General features: G+C 38.1%; 2 protein-coding genes across 2 annotated transcripts in view; both read right to left on the reverse strand.

Moving 5' to 3' along the window:
- Positions 1–4,628, reverse strand: part of calb2b (calbindin 2b) — an 8,505-nt gene extending 3,877 nt beyond the window's left edge. The window contains exons 1-4 of the mRNA XM_043243612.1: positions 4,440–4,628; positions 2,719–2,789; positions 2,342–2,431; positions 51–131 (exon numbers count right to left, since the gene is read on the reverse strand). Of these exons, the coding sequence (XP_043099547.1) occupies positions 51–131; positions 2,342–2,431; positions 2,719–2,789; positions 4,440–4,533 (336 nt within the window). The 5' untranslated portion in view covers positions 4,534–4,628. The remainder of the gene's footprint in view (positions 1–50; positions 132–2,341; positions 2,432–2,718; positions 2,790–4,439) is intronic.
- A 4,623-nt stretch (positions 4,629–9,251) lies between these two features.
- Positions 9,252–14,126, reverse strand: cmtr2 (cap methyltransferase 2). Its single transcript, XM_043245912.1, is given in 3 exon segments — positions 9,252–11,218; positions 11,221–12,507; positions 13,974–14,126. Coding segments are annotated over 2 exon segments (2,250 nt in total). The 5' UTR covers positions 12,494–12,507; positions 13,974–14,126; the 3' UTR covers positions 9,252–10,241.
- Between the last annotated feature and the right edge of the window lie 3,374 nt (positions 14,127–17,500).

Genomic DNA, 17,500 nt, shown 5'->3' on the forward strand with positions numbered 1-17,500 from the left:
GAGAGCTGACAGTCAATAAGATGCGGCAAAAAATAATCACTGTTACATACTGCCATAAACTCTGCACTGGATCCCACAAATTGTCTGAAGCATAATAGAAAATTCTCCTCTGTGGGCAGGATCTGGGCCAGCTGAAAAAGATAAAGATCATCATCAATTGTGTTAAAAAACAAAATAAAAATTGTGGCACTTTTCATTTTAAATTAAATATTTATATATCCTATGATGAATATTGAATGTTACATTTTATATAGATATATTCTATAATATAACTTGAATGAAATATATAATAATATAAACATATAAACACTAAATATGCTTTCTTTTTGTAACCACTACATTTAGACTTATTCTATAATTCCGCTGAAAGGGATTTCAGCACCATGGACAGCCACACAGTGAAGCACAAAGCTCTTATCCAAAGCATCCCTTTTTACTGCACAATCGACCAAGTGCTGCTGTCTGAGTTGATGTCTGTGTATAAAGCCTATCTGCCTGGCTTAAGAAGAGAGTGTCTGCAAGAGCTGGACAGGGATGAGAGACCATTTCATGCTCTTGGTTATCTTTTCTGGCCTCAACAGAGGAGCTCATCATTGCTGAACTGCTGAAGGGACACTAAACCGTACCAAAGCGAAAAGTCGGAAAAGCTCTGAAACCATCTGTCTACGTCAAGTTCCACCTCCGAGTGCTCTGACACACAAACCTGGGCCTGGAGGATCACCTTCTGTCTATGTAGCAAAAAGTACTTTTAAGCCATACAATTGATCTGATGTTTTGTTCGATTCGAGGATGTGTATTGCATTACAACATATAGAACAAATATAGTTTCATGATCATCAAATGCTGTATCTGAAACATTTATAGATCATAAAAAGAAATGAATGCATCCATAGTCGACATTAACTCTATCACTGGATTGACTACAAATTCTCAAATCTGATTTTTTTTATTGTTTTGGGAGAAAAGTCTCTTATTCTGAAGAATGAACAATATAGTAAAAACTGTAATATTGGGAAATATTCATACAGTTTAAAACAAAAAAAGAAATGTTTTAATATATTTAAAATTTTATTCAAGTCATGGCAAAGCTGAATTTTCAGCCATTACTCCATTCTTCAGCATTACGTGATCCTTCAGAAATCATTTTAATATGCTCAAAAAACTAATTTCACTAAAATTTGGTAAAATATAGAGAAATTTAGTGAACACAGAAATATGTTGTGCCATTATAAATGTCTTTACCTATCTGCTGTACTATACCACTATGCAGTACAATAAATTCTCTGTTCTGTTGATTTCTGTTCCTCTGTTAACACATAGTATAATCAACTGATTATTGTTCATACCAGTAAGACCGAAAAACCTACTTTAAAAGATAACATCTATCTATCTGACAAAGTGAAGCAGAAAACCCCAAAAAGCTGGAAAGCAGAAGATGACAGATACGACAATCCCAACATGGCTAATCTGTGGTTCCAGCTTAGATTCACACGCTGCACACAGAAGAACAGATCATTGCCTTGAAAAAATGGTCTGAATGAGCTGCTGCCAGCCCGCCGGCTTTCAAGATAAAGCAGCATGTTTAAGATTTTGTACTGGACTGACAACAGGAAAACTGTCTGAAGTGTGACTGAAGATCAGTGAGTGTCCAAACTTTGGTCGGTTAGGATTTTCCTCATAGACATTTACAATTTCTAATACAGTGAGATTTGTGCGGTGCAGACGATTTGAATATAACCACCTCCCTTTTGCATTAACTGCATGATCTCCAACTAAGTAAGCTTTAATCTGCCGTGTGGAAAGGCTCCTTTCATCTTTTCAAAACCATTTTACCTCTACTAAGCCATATAGGACTTATAAAGCAGGTCAAAGGAAAGAAATGTAGCACCACTAACAACATTCAAAAACAACACCCAGCCAAAAAAGGCAATAGGTTCAGAACCAAAGCAGGCTGACATTAATTGGAGGAAGGAATGAGTTCATATGTTCATGTGGCCTCTGTGACTGGATTAGTGAGGGTTTCTTCCAGCATAAATCATTTTATCCATTCTTTGGTGCCGTCATCATGATGGACGTCCCCACCATCCTCTCCCTCCCCCCTCATCCATCTCTCCCTGCACTCATTCCTCTCACCGCCCCCCGCCCTTCATCAGTCCATCATCTCCTCGATAGATACCACCTTCTGCCCTCTCCTTCAAGCCCTAATCTGCCCTCATTGTCCTCTTTCTATGTCTTCCTGGTGTTCCATGAATCTTAAAACGTGGTTCTGCAGAATGTTCTCCGGAGCTCCAAAGCATTGCCGTGTGGCTGTAGTCCAGCAGTGAAAAAGGGTGAAATTTACCTCTGACATCTCAATCTTCCCATCACCGTTCTCGTCGAATGTTTGCATAAACTCTTTCATCCTGTCTTTGAATGAGGCATTTGAAGGATCCTGAAAACCAACCAAACACGTCTGACATGAAAAACAGCACAATTAAAAAAACATTTGTTTTCAAATTGCTAGTTACACAGAAATGTCGCTTTATGTATAAAACCAGAAACTGCATTAGAAAATAGCAGCCAGATGGTATCTGCTCAGATGGCATGCCCATTAAGCTAGATTAAACATCTCGTTCCTGTAGTTCTTATGTGACATTCAGATCTCCACTTATCAAGTACAGCTGCAGCTGATGTTTTTAACATAATTAACGAACATACACAATCCTGTATATGACTCACCGCACTTTTCCTTGCAAGCTCAAGCTCACGAATGAAATTTTCCAGTTCCGTCCCTTCAATGCAGCCATTTCCTAGAAAAAAGGAGGAACTTTGGTTCATTTATTAAATTATGAGTTTAAACGGAACATCTAAGACACACAGATGCAGCTCAGCTCACATTATCTGATGCAACATGACAATCAGTCTCCTTATATTAATGAAATGAGGATCTAATACTTGCTCTTGTCTTGTTGATTTAGACTGCTGAAGGACAAAATCATAGATAAACGAGCTACAAAGAAACAACTGTTGGCTTATACGCTAGTTAATTTGACCCTTTATTAACATTGATATTGGTTGTTCGATCTTAGGCTAAAACTAACCTATGGTTTTGTCTGTCTTAGTGGGTCTCCTACCCTCGCCAGGCTGATCTGTTTACTTCTGGTCGGGCAGAAAGAGCATCTTAAATCAGCTAAGACCAGAAAAGAAAAGCTTTGGTTGTCTGTAACAGGTTTTGATGGACATAAGACTTTCCCATAGGCTACATGTCATTTCCAAACTAGTCTAAACCAGCCTAAGATGGTTTGTTGGTCTTAGCCGGCCACTTAGACTATAGTTATGCAATCAGGAGGTCAGCCTGGGAGACCAGTAAGAAGACCAGCTTAAACCAACGGAGAACTGCAAAGCGTTTTAGGCTTGCTCACGACATTTTTTTTTTTTCTAGCAGGACCGGCTCGCAAACCCCCGCCCATAACTTTTCATCTTCATAGTCTCTCAAACGCTGACACGTAAATCAATTGCAAGGAAAGATTCCATTCCAGGGCGAAATCAATATTGCCAACAATGCCTGTGAGGCAAAATTTACTGAGCTGAGAAAACGCGTGCCTAACGCTGAAAGAAGTTAACAGGGCGATAGCAGGCAATCATCCCACTGGCGCCTTTTCAATTTCCTTGAATAATTCAAGAATACGCGTGTGCGTAAAACTGCATTGCACATTGCCCGAGGATTCCACTTGCGTTAGCGTCCCGCTAGATCACTGTTGCCAGATCCCGCAAAACAAACCACCGGTTCAAAACGAGCAGAACAATTCTCCCGCAAGTACAAAATATGAAACGGATTTGTGAAGAAAAAAAAACAATCCCAAACTACGATTGTCCATAACAGAGTCTCCAAAACAGACTATGGAAAACAAGATTATAAAAAGCGAACGTGGCAACATCCAAGCGGCTCACATCCTTGCATTTCATTTTTTTTAAGCGTGTAACCCAGTGAACTTAGAGAAAAGCAACAGAAATAAAAAATAAAAATAAACATGCATGTAGCCTGTGCGGTGCAGCAAAGAAATATAATTTCATAAATGCTTGAGTTTATCTTTCAAAACAGAGCAAAATAATAATAATTTAAAACAATATTCCATGCCTCTCTTTAAAAAAGTAAAATTGTTGACACGAATACAGCAGCTATAGTAGGCTACTTCTCGATCTCCTGTATGAAAATATTCACTAAAACATAATTTACATTGCTGCCTAAATTAAGTTGCATGGATTTCTTTTTAATTAAAATCAAACTTTGCTTTTGTATTTTATCATAAAACACAAAGAATACATTTAATGTAAGGTAAAGTTTGATTATTTGTAGACATACATCAAATGTAATACGAAATTAACTTCATCGCATAAGTAATAGCCTCCTATGTAGAACTAAACTAAAAACAGTCGTCGTCCCGGGACGATTCACTCACCGTCGGCATCGAATTTATTCCAGATGTCGAGAAACTGGGAAGCAGTGAGTTCCGCCAGGTGCAGAGGAAGGGGCTCTGGTGCTTTATTCGCCATGTCTGTCGTTTTCCTCTCCCCTCTTTCTCACGGAAACAAGTGTCCTGTCTTTGAAGCACTCCTCTACCCCTACGCGAGTCACTGCAAGTAGCTCGACAGAGACGGCAGTTTTTAACCCCCTCCGTAACTGCTGAAGTCCGCGGTTCATACACTCACCGATAGGCGGCGTCATACCGCGCGTTTAAAAGCGGCTCCAGCAGGCGAGTTCATTCAGATCCCGTACTCTAGGAGCATCACAGCGGGATTATGGAAATTAATTCAAATGTTCACAAATCCTGCGAGCTCGTACGCTTCTACGAGCAGAAAATAGCATCAAAGTTTCCTAAAGCATATTGACAGCGACCAACAATGACTGGAGTCGTTTAGAAAAAAAAAAAGGCTTTATATAGAAATTTACCAGTCAGTTCATGTCAACGATGCGTTTGCCTCTGTACATGAAGCAGTATATGAATGCACTACGCGTAAAAATAAACTGATCATAAATCACATAGATAGATAAGCTCCTTTTTTTCAATAACTTAAGCTCCTATGGTGCGTTGAATATGTCTGAGAAAAAAAAGTGGTTTAGCAATAATGTGCGTTGTATACCAATCTATAGGGGCTGTGGGATTTTCATTTCCTGTCCACCATCCCCCCTTGTTCAGCATCTTAACCAATGAACACACTCTATTTATAGGGAGAAAAGAGAAAATGAGGGAGAAACAGAATTAGTTTGGGAAGGCACTGGGATTACGAGATGGCAGGAGAAACTGTGAAGGAAAAATAGACAGGAATGCACCATAACAGGCAATAAACAGCAATCTCAGTAAGAGATTGCGCATAAACTAAATGTAATTTCTGTCAATTACCAATCAATCTCACACACTTACTCAGCGTTTTACACTCAAGGACTGCAAATACTGGCTGAGCTAGTGAATGGTTTCTATGCAGTACTCCATCATGATTACTTTTGAGAAGCCTGTCGTACTCCTGTATGGCATTATTTTTATTAGTGATGAGACACAACCTACAGGAGGATATGCTGGCGAGCCCCTTAAAACTGCACTCATGCACTTAATGCCAGAGGCCAAATGAGAGAAGAAGCAAAGCATTTAAGAGATTAAAAAGGTGGAAGCAAGAAGGTTGGCAGAGATTATGTTAAAGAAAAAGATACTACCTTGTTCAAAAATGAGGTGTTGTTGAAATATGTTGCTTGTGCTTATCAAAGCTGTATGTATTCGATTAAAAATATAGTAAAACAGCTTTAATTAATATAAAATACAATTTATTTCTGTGATTGCAAACCTTAGTTTTTTAATCTTCGATTTTCATTCAGAAAATTAATTTATAATGTGCTAAATTGGTGCTTAAGAGACCTTTTTGTCACTGTTGAAAACCTTAGACTTTTTTGAGAAAATTTCTAAATTGAATATATTTAAAAAAGAAATCTTTTGCAACAATGTTTTCACTTACTTATCACATACTAATATTCAGTTCAATAGTCTCAAAATTCAGTAAATCAAGCCAAAAATAAATATCTAAAATACAATAACAAATAAATACCTGCATAAAATATATAAATAATAGCCTACACATGCAGATTTCAATATCTAGGGTACTATTTCCCATAATCCTAACTAAGTGACAACGATGGCTGTCCTTCTGCCACCACAAAACCTGATCTGATGCAATAGATTGGCATGTGTCCAGCATTAGAGCTCAGCAAAGAGAATCTCCCTAGAATCAGACGTACGATTCCATCTGCCAAATGTACCCACATATGTAGAATGATGTTCATCTGATGTAAGGGATAATAAAGTTTTTAGGCTATGCAGCATTTTGGCTAGAACGCATGCAGAACACACATATGTGCTTGATCCTCTCCCAAGTCAAGATTAAGCTGTGCCATGTCTGCCATATTTATGTGATCTGTGATGAGCATGATGTCACCAACATTAAAGCACCTTCTGCTTCATCAAAAATGTCACACTCAGCAAACTAAGACGAGCACAGGGAATAACGCTCATATATGCATGCATGGGTGCATCAAGTCACATCACTTCAAGTATACACTATGAAAAATAAAGGTTCCAAAAAGGCTTCTACAGCCTGATGCTTTTTTAGAAAACATCTATATACTGGTGTTTCAAAGAATCTAGCATGGCCCACTTTTGTTAATGGAAGATATTTAAAACCAGCATGCTGCCCATCATTCATCATTAAAACACTTTTATCTTTTAAACACTTTTAGCCATTGTTTACAGATAAAATACACGTCATCTATTCATAACATTGCATTTTCCAGTAAAAAAAAGTCTGAATGAGGAGTAAAATATAATGATTACGGGCGAAAACAGTCTAAAACAATTCCAATAAGAGACCGTTTTTTTTACTTTGTCAGATATGAATTGGTAGATTTGAGAATTAAGGATTACTTGTGAATGTATTTGATATTTTTATCACTTGCTTGATACTCGCATTCTGACGGCACCCATTCACTGCATAGGATCCACTGAGGATGTGATGCTAAATTTCTCCAAATCTGCTCCAATGAAGAAGCAACTCATCTATATCTCGGACAGCCTGATGTTGAGTAAATTTCCAGCTTTTTTTTTATTAGGTGAACTATTCCTTACAGGATACAGAAACAATACATTAAAGAATCTTTTTTTAAAATGATATGGTATATAATACATGTTTGATTAATAAGACCGTCACGAGAGAAATACATTTGAGATATTAAATGGATAGTTCCAATTCCTTTCTTTTGCTGAACACTGCTTTCTTTTTGTTTTTGTTTTTTTTCTCTCCATACTATGGAAGTCACCACAAACTGTTTGGTTAGCAACATTCTTCAAAATATCTTCTTTAGCGTTTAACAGAAAAAAAAGAAACGCATACACCTTTTGGGACAACTTGTGGATTAGTAAATGATTTCATTTTGGGGTGAACTATCCCTTTAAAGTATTCTCAAGCCACAGATTTATTTCTCTGAGTTTAAACAACAAAGCTTAAAAAGGTTCAATTTAGTCAATCTTGTGAAAGAGTTATGTGTGCTGACTAAACAAAAACTGCCACTCAGAGTACTCAGGCTGAGGTCCTAATAGTAATGAATGCTTCCTCACACACACAAAGCAGTGGAACTTTCCAAATTACAGCTGGCCAGATTTTCTCAAGAACGGGAGCATGCAGGCGCACACACTTTTAGCGATAGTGATAGAAAGGGTGCATATTTTTATACTGAGAAGATAAGTAGTGAACAGGTATAAAGACAAACCTGACTGACTTTTTACCTTTCACCAATCAAACATAACCTGCATCTTGTAGGAAACGTTGGATGAATTATTGAAACGCTTGACAAAATAAAACACTTTATTTAATGAATCAGTGTCTTGGCATGCATTCTAGCTAACTCAGTGCTGAGGCCACAGAGTTATGGAGGTTTCGCCTGACAGATTAAAAGAGAGTAACATTAGAAAGAGGCCTTAACAGCAGTGGATTAAATACTGAATGTGTGGCATATGTCAAGATTTCAATGAGAAATATTATTGTGAATCAGGTCAAATGCTGTGCAGCCATTGGTGATGTAATGTTTATACATTCATAAATGAATCAACTTTAGGCAATATATTCATGTGTACCTGAATTCCTTTAGGAAAAATATGCATTCAGTTAGGCCAACAGTCCTCAGCAGACATACTGTAATGAGACTGAGGGAGAAACATCCATGGAAATCCTATACTCCAACTGTGAATTTTTCAATATTGACTGAGCTTATAAACCTCTTCAGGCCTGAAAAGCAGGTGGTGATTCTGTGTATTGTGCAAAATGTATTCCAATATATGTTTTGTATTCATCAAGTCTTACTACATTAAAATGCTAATGCAGCCCATACATGTTAAAAAGGGTACTTATAGATTCAGCCAGTCTCCCATCCTGGTCTGTTTTTAGTTTGGGCACTTTCCCATTTTTCCTTTAGCCAGGCTGAGAGACCTGCACAAACCATCAGACTAAACCTCTGAAGACCAGCAAACCAGTTAGGACTGGTTAATTATGTTTGACAATATTTTGTTGGTTGGTTTGCAGTCATCATGCAGAAATTATTTCAGAATTTACAAATCCTAATTATTTCACAGACATAAAGTTGTATAACAGTCTTTAGTTGTGAAATAATTTTTTATCATAAGTTGTAGCGACACAAAACGAATGTTAAGATTCTTTCTAGACTGTGAAGATTCTAAAAAGACTTTCCACAAGGTTTTCACTTGCTGTCTTTTTGATTTGTATGTGTATTGGTGTACCGGGTTAGATATAAACTCAAAGTTAAATGTGTATACTGTTGGATGGGAATAGATTAGTAGAAATCCACAGATCAGATGCAGATGCGAGCAGAATTCTCACTCTTGCTGTGAAGAAATCCATTTGATATAGAGTTTCTCAACAAATGAGAAGACAACTCAGTGTGGGTATGATAAGATAAGAGAACTTCAACTGAAGCATGTGTGCAGAAACATTTACCTCCATGAGACTAAGACGGTGCCTCTTGAAGTACAGTATATGTAGACATTTCCATAAACACATTTCTGCTCTGAAAAATGACCATGTGTGTTGTTCTCTGCGTTTTGTTGGATCACTTAGATGGAATCACATCTGCCAACATAAAAAATGTATAACTCCGATAACTTGTAGCCCTTGGCTGAGACTTAACTATTATTTGTCAAAACCTTTTTTGCTTAGAGTGAAAACTGAAATAGTCACATTATTTATTAAGGAGCAAATGCATACCAAACAAAACTTTGTTGGCCAGAATAATACAATTTTTTTGACGTTCTATAAGAGAACAGCAATCAATACTGCAAACTAGCAAAGGGAAGGCCTATACATTTTTTGGACCCTGCAGGTAAATGTTTTTTACCACTTGTCTGTATAACCACCATTGTTTTACAATACATAGTTTTACAGACTCAGAATCAGTTTTTTATATTTTGCAATGCATTTTTACATTTGCTACTCTGTAACAACAATTGCTATTATATTTAAATGCATGTTTATGTACTTCTACCAAATTATATTTGCTATAAATGCTTGTATTTTTCATGTTTTCTTTACTAAACATATTTAATTGCTGAGAAAAAAAAATAGAGTTGCGTAACAGATTTTAGCTATAATGTCATTCCATTAATTTTTGTTTTTGGTTATTAACAAAGTCATAATGAACACAATCGCACAAAGTTATTAAAGCATACATGATGTCCACCATCATATAAACTATTTATAAGACATTATTTGCATATAGTCCCATTATACTTCAAACTTTGATAACATATTCTGCTATTTATGGTAACAACAACTCATAAACACACTCCATATTTGCAGTAAACAATTTTATAAATGAGCCAGGACAGACTAATTGATTAAAGCATATAATTGAAAGTGTTAAGAAACATGAATATTAAAATAAACATTTTGAACCGCACAGTTACATAAATATACCTAAATAAATGTTTTGAGTAATTTGCAGCACATTCAAGATTAAAGAAAGTTGTTCTCCCCAGTATAAATATATAAAACAAAAGAATTCTGTGTTCCAATACATCCTATACATTCACTGTGGCACTGGCACAAACTGAGGCTACGGCTTCAATTGAAGTAAACCGAGGTATTATTATACTCAAATGTAATCTAATTGTAAAAGTTCTTTTAGAGAAAATAGACATACAGTATGTGCTCTATTCAATTTGCATGAGCACATGTAGCTGCTGTCGAACAACAGCAGTATTGAGGGAATACAGGAAGCGAGGTAATTCCCCTCTGAGAAGTTCTTCTAAAGGTACAAACTGCAGAATCTGCCTCCCCAGCTCAAGTTTAGCTTTTTTCATCTTCTCCAACACGTCCCGGAGAAAGTCCAGCAGCCGGGGTAGTGCTGATGGCGGAGAGAATCCTACACACACAAGAGCAGCAGGAGGCCAACCAGACGAGCAGCGGAACGTGATGTAACGAAAGCACAGGTGGAGTGAGAAAACCAGGCCGGAGGTGAAGCGTGTCAAGACAGAACATAAGGGAATCACCAGGGTTGATCCCTGTCGCTGTTTCTGCAGAGCAAAAAGCACAGTGTTCAGAAGCTCGAACTGATAGTCTGGTTGTCCGTCGTGCAACGTGGAATCCTGTACCTCACAACGGGAGGGTCCTTGCAAAAACTCTGGCTGCAGTTTAACGCCGACAAGAGTGCAGTCACACCAAGACTGGCTTCCCAGCACCAAACAAGATGTCACGTCAGGATGGCTGCAAATCTCAGATAAGATGCCTACAGGGGAGTCAACGCTGCAGGAGCTGCATACTGGCAAAGCTCTGTCAGGGTGACTCACTGCTTTGACCCTCAGGTTCTCTTCCAGAGCTTCGTTCAGGAAGTCTAGCATTTCTTGGTCACAGAAGGTGGAGCTGCAGACTTTCGGCAGGGCAGCTCCCTCAAGGGCAAACCAGGCTCCCAAATCGCACTCATCCAATGGGCCACTAAGTACATTCTCACACACTTCTGTCCCTGCACAGTGCCTCTCTATGAATGCCCCATAATTTCCTTGGAAAAGGCGCTGCTTCCATCCCTGAAGTTCCATCTCCTTGCGCTGATTGAAAGAGCCCATTTGCTTCCTTTCACAGAGTTTTACCCATTTTGCAACGCCACTACGGCAAACCCAGCTTTTCCGTGGAGGTAGAGAACACCGAAACGTTTTGTATAAAACTCTGCAGCACATTCCCTGAGCTGCTCCAATCGCCTGCGCTGTTCTGCGCTCATGCATACAAAAAGCTTAAGGTTCTCCTGGATTGTGTTAACTTGCAATGCATGGAAAAAAGCGCATATGTCTTCATGCTGACTTAGAAACGAGTCTGGAATGCAGCGACGGGGAAAGAGCGCCGCTGTTGATGCCAAGTCTGGTCCATAATTACGGATTAACTTTGAGAGCAATGGCCGAATTTGTTCTTTGGCCTGATAGTCCAAGCACACTATATACAGTTCTGAATTTCCAGACTTGCTAGTGCCTGGTTTGAAGACGTTCACAGAACGGAAGCAGCATGCAAGGAGATAAAGCAGACAGACAGATGAGTGTTCAAATAGTGTGAACATTTTCAGGACAAACGAGCCTCCGGTTCCTAACAGCAGAAGCGCACAAACGGCTTCGCAATATTGTAGCGGGGCAACTAATCTTTCCTGTTCCCCTGGGTCCCCCTGACAGTCAAAGCTTCCATCTGCTGTAACCAAATCAACACTCCGCATGTTGCTCACAAATCTCGGCAGTTCCAGCAGATGCTTCTGAAGCATTATGTCACCTGTGTTGTCGGATCCAAAGAACCACCAAGGCAGAGTGTGTGTGATGAGTCTGTCATCTGTAATGGTGCAACTACGTCCATTGGCTTCATAATATGGGTTTAGAGTGTTGGCAATCCAGTTCCAGTCGCAATGCAGGCCATTCGTCTTGAGGAAGTGATTAAGAGCTGATATGAAGGCACCAGGGGCTTCACACAGGTGTATGGAGTTCAACTCGCCACTCTTCAACGCATTGTCAGGCAGAAGTTGAAAAGTGCCTAGGATCTCATAGAACTTTGCCCAAGCCTGGGTGCACAGCTCTGCGTTGACTGTGGAGCGAAGGTGCGCTGTAACACTACCTGCTCGGTTGGTGAAACACGTATGCTGGTGCCATACTGATAGGTCTTTATCACTGAGTTGATTCTTTACTTCATTCAGTGACTGTTTCAGAGCCTGCAAACGTGGGTGACTCGCATGAGGATCACAGAGCACTACACTTGGGTCAGGCAAGGTCCATTCTCCTCCTGCAGGGGGGGCATAACTTCTGACCTTGTTGAAGAGCTGGTGAATCTCTACATTTATTTCCTCGCTGCACGCTTCAAAGACATCAGATTTTTCTGGTGCTGTTCTTTTTCTTACGCCCCGGCCCCGCTCATCTTTCAAAACTGTGTTTGACGACATCAATCATTCAAAAACTGTAGAAGACAAAGAACAGTCAATCATGAATTTTCATATGCACTGTAGCATGGCAGAATATTAAGAGTTTAAAATTATTTCATCATTTACTCACTCTCATGTGGTTCCAAACATGCATGACTTGTTCATCGGTCTAACACACAAAAATGGTAACAGTTTTAATTACAATTGACAATAAAAAGCCACTAGACTTTGACTTAACTTGACTTCCATTGTATGTTGGAAAAACATTAAAAATATATATATTTTTCTATGTATTACAGATCAGTCAGTGATACAGGGTTGGAATAGCAAGACTGTGAGTATATGATGACAGAGTTTGAATAATTTTTGAGTTACTATCCCTTTTATTTGTATAATTGCAAGCAATTAAATGTTTCTAGTGAGTTCTTATTAACACTCCTAAGTCATATTTATTTTAAAATTACAGTGAGGCTCAGTAAGTCTCATAAAGGCTATTCTGCATGCATGCACACATTATTTATGTATAAAGTGTGTCAATGCAAAACCCACAGGCAAAGGGTCAAACAGAACATTATTTCACTGATATGGTCTGTCAGAATTACTTAAGATGCACTGGATAATTATGTTCTAATATATCACAATATATCTAAAATTAATGCTTTATGACAGTTTATGCAATTTTGGCGTTGCAATTTATGTGAATCTGAAAAGCTTATGTCCTGTAACTAGTCAACTGTGTCATCATTTTAAAACAACTGGTTTATTTTTAATGGTCCTACGTGCTAGAAATGAATTCTAACACCAAATAGAATTACATACATATAATATGGTCTCTAAATTAATATTAGTCACAAAGGCTATACGCACAACATTTACAAATAATTCGCAAAAGGGGATTTAAGACTTTTATAAGTTTAGCTTGTCACGCCTTAGTACACTACATTCAATCACTCGAGGAAGTTGAAACTAGCGTCTGTTTACTTGCATGATGCAGGTCCGTGTTCTGAGACGTTTATTGTTTGCTCTGTGTTATTATAGCCCACCAAACGCACGACACATAAGACAAAACAACTGCGAAAAAAACTAGTAACTAGGCATATTTCTGAGAACGCTTGTTCTTGTGGAATGTTTATCTCTCTGGCTACTAGCTAGCAAACAAGCTAGCGTGGCTACATATCTTAGAAATGTAAATAAGGGCTTCGTTCGAAAATGATACACTTTGACTCATGATTCGTATTACGCTGTTGTATTAACCGCTGTATTTTCTTCACATAGACTCAATATCCGACAGAGATGACATGAACACTATCGCTGCTATGGCAGTGTTAGGGCTAATTAGTTTGGGGAAGGTTTGAAGGAAAATACGATGTGTCGACTACAGCCTGGTAAATTGAACTGGATCACTAAAAACCAACTGTACAGTATTATTTTGCTACTTTGAGTCAAAGCTTATCATCGTTGTCAAATACTAACAGAATGAGATCTGCCTGTGTTTACCGACCTGGACACGGTTTCTCTCTTCCTCGCGCGTGGCTCTCGGCTGTGACAGAGGGGGGAGTGACTTTCATTAGGATTTGTAATTCAGATATTGAGATGTTGAAATTAAATTGTTCATGTTTTTTTCTGTCGACTTTCTTCTGACATGCTCTCTCTCTCTCTCTCTCTCTCTCTCTCTCTCTCTCTCTCTCTCTCTCTCTCTCTCTGCGTGTCTGTGTAAAGCGACTTTATTAAGAAATGACATAACAGTAGTAACGTTTCGTTGACTGATCTCATATATGTATTGGCTTCCTAATGCATACTAATTTGCTCTTACCGCATTTTATCACAGCTTACACACACACACACACGCACACACGCGTACGTTTGGTTTCCATGTTTTATGGGTACTTTCCATAGGCGTAATGGTTTGTGTACTGTACAGACTGTATGTGTTGTTGTCCTACACCAACCCCTTACAGGAAACAATTGAAAATTTCAGACTTTCAAAAAATGCTTGTTTCCTCTTGGGGCATATAACGTGATAAATGCCATGTGCACACACATACACACACGTTGTTATTTGTGGGTTTTTTTTTGTTTTTATACTGCACAAACTGTACTTTCTATCACCCTACACCTAAACCTACCTCTTATAGTAAAAATTATTTTAAAAAACCCCAACAACAACAATAAAAACACCATAGTATGGTTTTTAAGCCTTTTGAATTAAAGGGTCATTGGCAGTGTCCTCATAAGCCACCACTTTAATACCCATGTCATTAAACAAATTTTTGTCCCCATAAACAATACAAATACCACAGCACACATACAAACACACGCATGTTTAGCCATCCTTGTAGGGACTCTACAAAAATATATGATTTAAAAAATATGTATGATTTATCATTTATCATGGAGACCTCAGTTTAGGTCCACACTGTGACATGAGCTCCAGAGTCTGTGTGACTACATGGATATATAAACCTGTACACACACACACACACACACATTTATATCCCATAGGCATAATTTTTTTTTTCTTACATACTATACAAACTGTTATATCTATCATCTTACTGTAACTCTACCTCTAAATGACCACTCACAAAATTTTAGCATTTTAGGATTTCCAAAAACACAATTATCTATGATATAAAGATTATTTCCTTATGGGGACAAAAATGTCCCCACAAGGTCAAACTACATACCACCATTTTGAGGACATTTGTCGTGCAGTAGTGAATACCAAGATCACACACACACACACACACACACACACACATGTGCACTGTACTGAAAGCTAAATGCATATTCAGATGGCCACATCTTACAAAGACAACAAATTTTTTGTTCTGTGTATTATGTGAGTACTTAAATTCTTTGATAATTTTGTAGTCTCTTATGCTGTTGACTACGACTAGATTATGCATATAGACTTATTGAGTTTGTCCTTTATCTTTACATATTCTAATCATCATATCTATGAATAACACACAAAATTAAATTGTCATAATTTACTGTATGAATTTATTTCTTCTGTTGAACACAAAATTATGTGAAGAGTGTATAAGAATATATATAAACCTTACCGACCTTAGACTTTTAAACAGTTGTGTATATATTTTATATGTTTGTATGTAGAAGTAAGCATATAGGTATGCTTTATGAGTAAAATTTGATATTGTGTTAAATAGTCTGTCAATCTTACACAAACCCCTTACGTATAAAACAGTCTGCACCATTTGTTAAGCAACATTCACTGTCCTTTTCTTTGATTTATAAAACAGCATGTCGTACAACAAATTGAGTTTTAACCAACAAAATGTATTGAATTCAAATCATGTCACCCATAGAAAATGGGGGGAAAATATTGCCGGTAAGCGATAGGAATGGGTGTGAGCCGAGATAAGAGCGATGCAGAAAAATTTCCCCTGGCTCAGCATATTAGAAGTATGTGGCCATATAACTGCCTGTGCAAGTGTGAATTTAAGGCATAGTAATCTGTCAGGGTCACATCATTACTATGGAGATGACAAGCTGCTCGCATGAATGGAGAGGTTTATTGCCATGGTGACAGGCAGATTTTGACCCCATTGCTCTTTTACAGTAAACGGCCAAAAAACAGATAAAGGGTCACTGTAAAAAATTCTTACCTATGTTTAAAGTGACAGTGAAAGGAAAGGCAATGAAAAGATAGAGCGACGGTGCACCGAAGCACACTAAGAAGACATACAGAAACATAGATATAACATGGATGTTCCTACGCCAACTAATTCTGAAACATCAGTGTCAAAATGAGCAGCATTTAGATGACCGGAATACAGCTGAGCTGATGTGTGGGTGCTGTCATGCATAAAAGTACACTACATGTGTGCTCAAGTGTATTCATCGACGTGATGGCACTTGTGCTTGCATGTGCGTTCAGCTGGCTCATATGGCTGTTCATTCATGCGCGTGAGAGATGCGTTAAAGTGAGCACTCTTATGTTAATTAAAAGGCAGAATGCTAAGAGACTGATAAAGACAGGAAGGGTGATGAGAGAACATATTATTGTTCTTAACTGTAATGTCTTATTGATGTAAATGGAAGGTTGCTGGTTTCATCCGCACAAAGAAAGAGAGTCATGAGCTAACACCACTGTGCCTCTGAGGAAAGCATTTAACCCCAGGTTACTCCAGAGGGATTTTCCCTGTAATAAATATAATGAAAGTCACTCTGGATTAAAGTGCCTGGTAAATGTCTGCTCGCTTACTTATAGGGGGTCTATACATTTTTCACTTTAACACGGCGAGTCTCTAAGAGACTGTTAATGTGGTGATCAGTGTCCTGTTCTAGTATGGGCTCACATTGGTACCCCTAATGTTCTGTAGGATTGTAGCACTGCTAAAATGACCATGGAGAGCATGCTGAGAAAAGCTCTTTGCTGTAAACTGCAGCACCTCATAATGTAAAAATAAAAGGTTGCTCCCTATAAGCCTATGCTTTATAGGGTCTGACCTGAAATGTTCATTTTCGCTATTTTATTAGCGTCTTCATAATTTCATGCTTTTGGCTTCACATTTCTCCCTTGTGAAAAAAAAAAGATTGAAGCCTGAAATAGTATTTTACTTTGAAAAATACATTTTACAGCACTCTCTCGCTTTCTATGTATGTATGTATATATGTATATAATAACTTATTGCATGTATTCATCGTACATAGAAAACTTTTAGAATGTTCTATGAATTGAACAGTACATAAATACAGTTTTGTTGAATATTAGGATTTTTATGACTCTTCAATCACACTTCTCAGATGATTGGCTGATCAAGCATAGTGAGCGTGTGTTACCATACATACTCACTCCACACTCATGTGTTTGACAGGTAACTGATTTAGACACGCTTTTGCTGTCTCTGATCATTTGGTTTCCAGCTTAATAGCTCAATGCAGATGTCCTAACAACACTGAATGGATAGGGAAATAGCTGCTCATCAATGTGGAAATGATTAGTAAAGAAAGGTAAGAGCTCATCCTGAAACTGAAACTGATCACGTATGCTTGCTGCAG

The sequence above is a fragment of the Puntigrus tetrazona genome, chromosome 7 (genome assembly GCF_018831695.1).
Source record: "Puntigrus tetrazona isolate hp1 chromosome 7, ASM1883169v1, whole genome shotgun sequence".
Classification (NCBI taxonomy): Eukaryota; Metazoa; Chordata; class Actinopteri; order Cypriniformes; family Cyprinidae; genus Puntigrus; species Puntigrus tetrazona.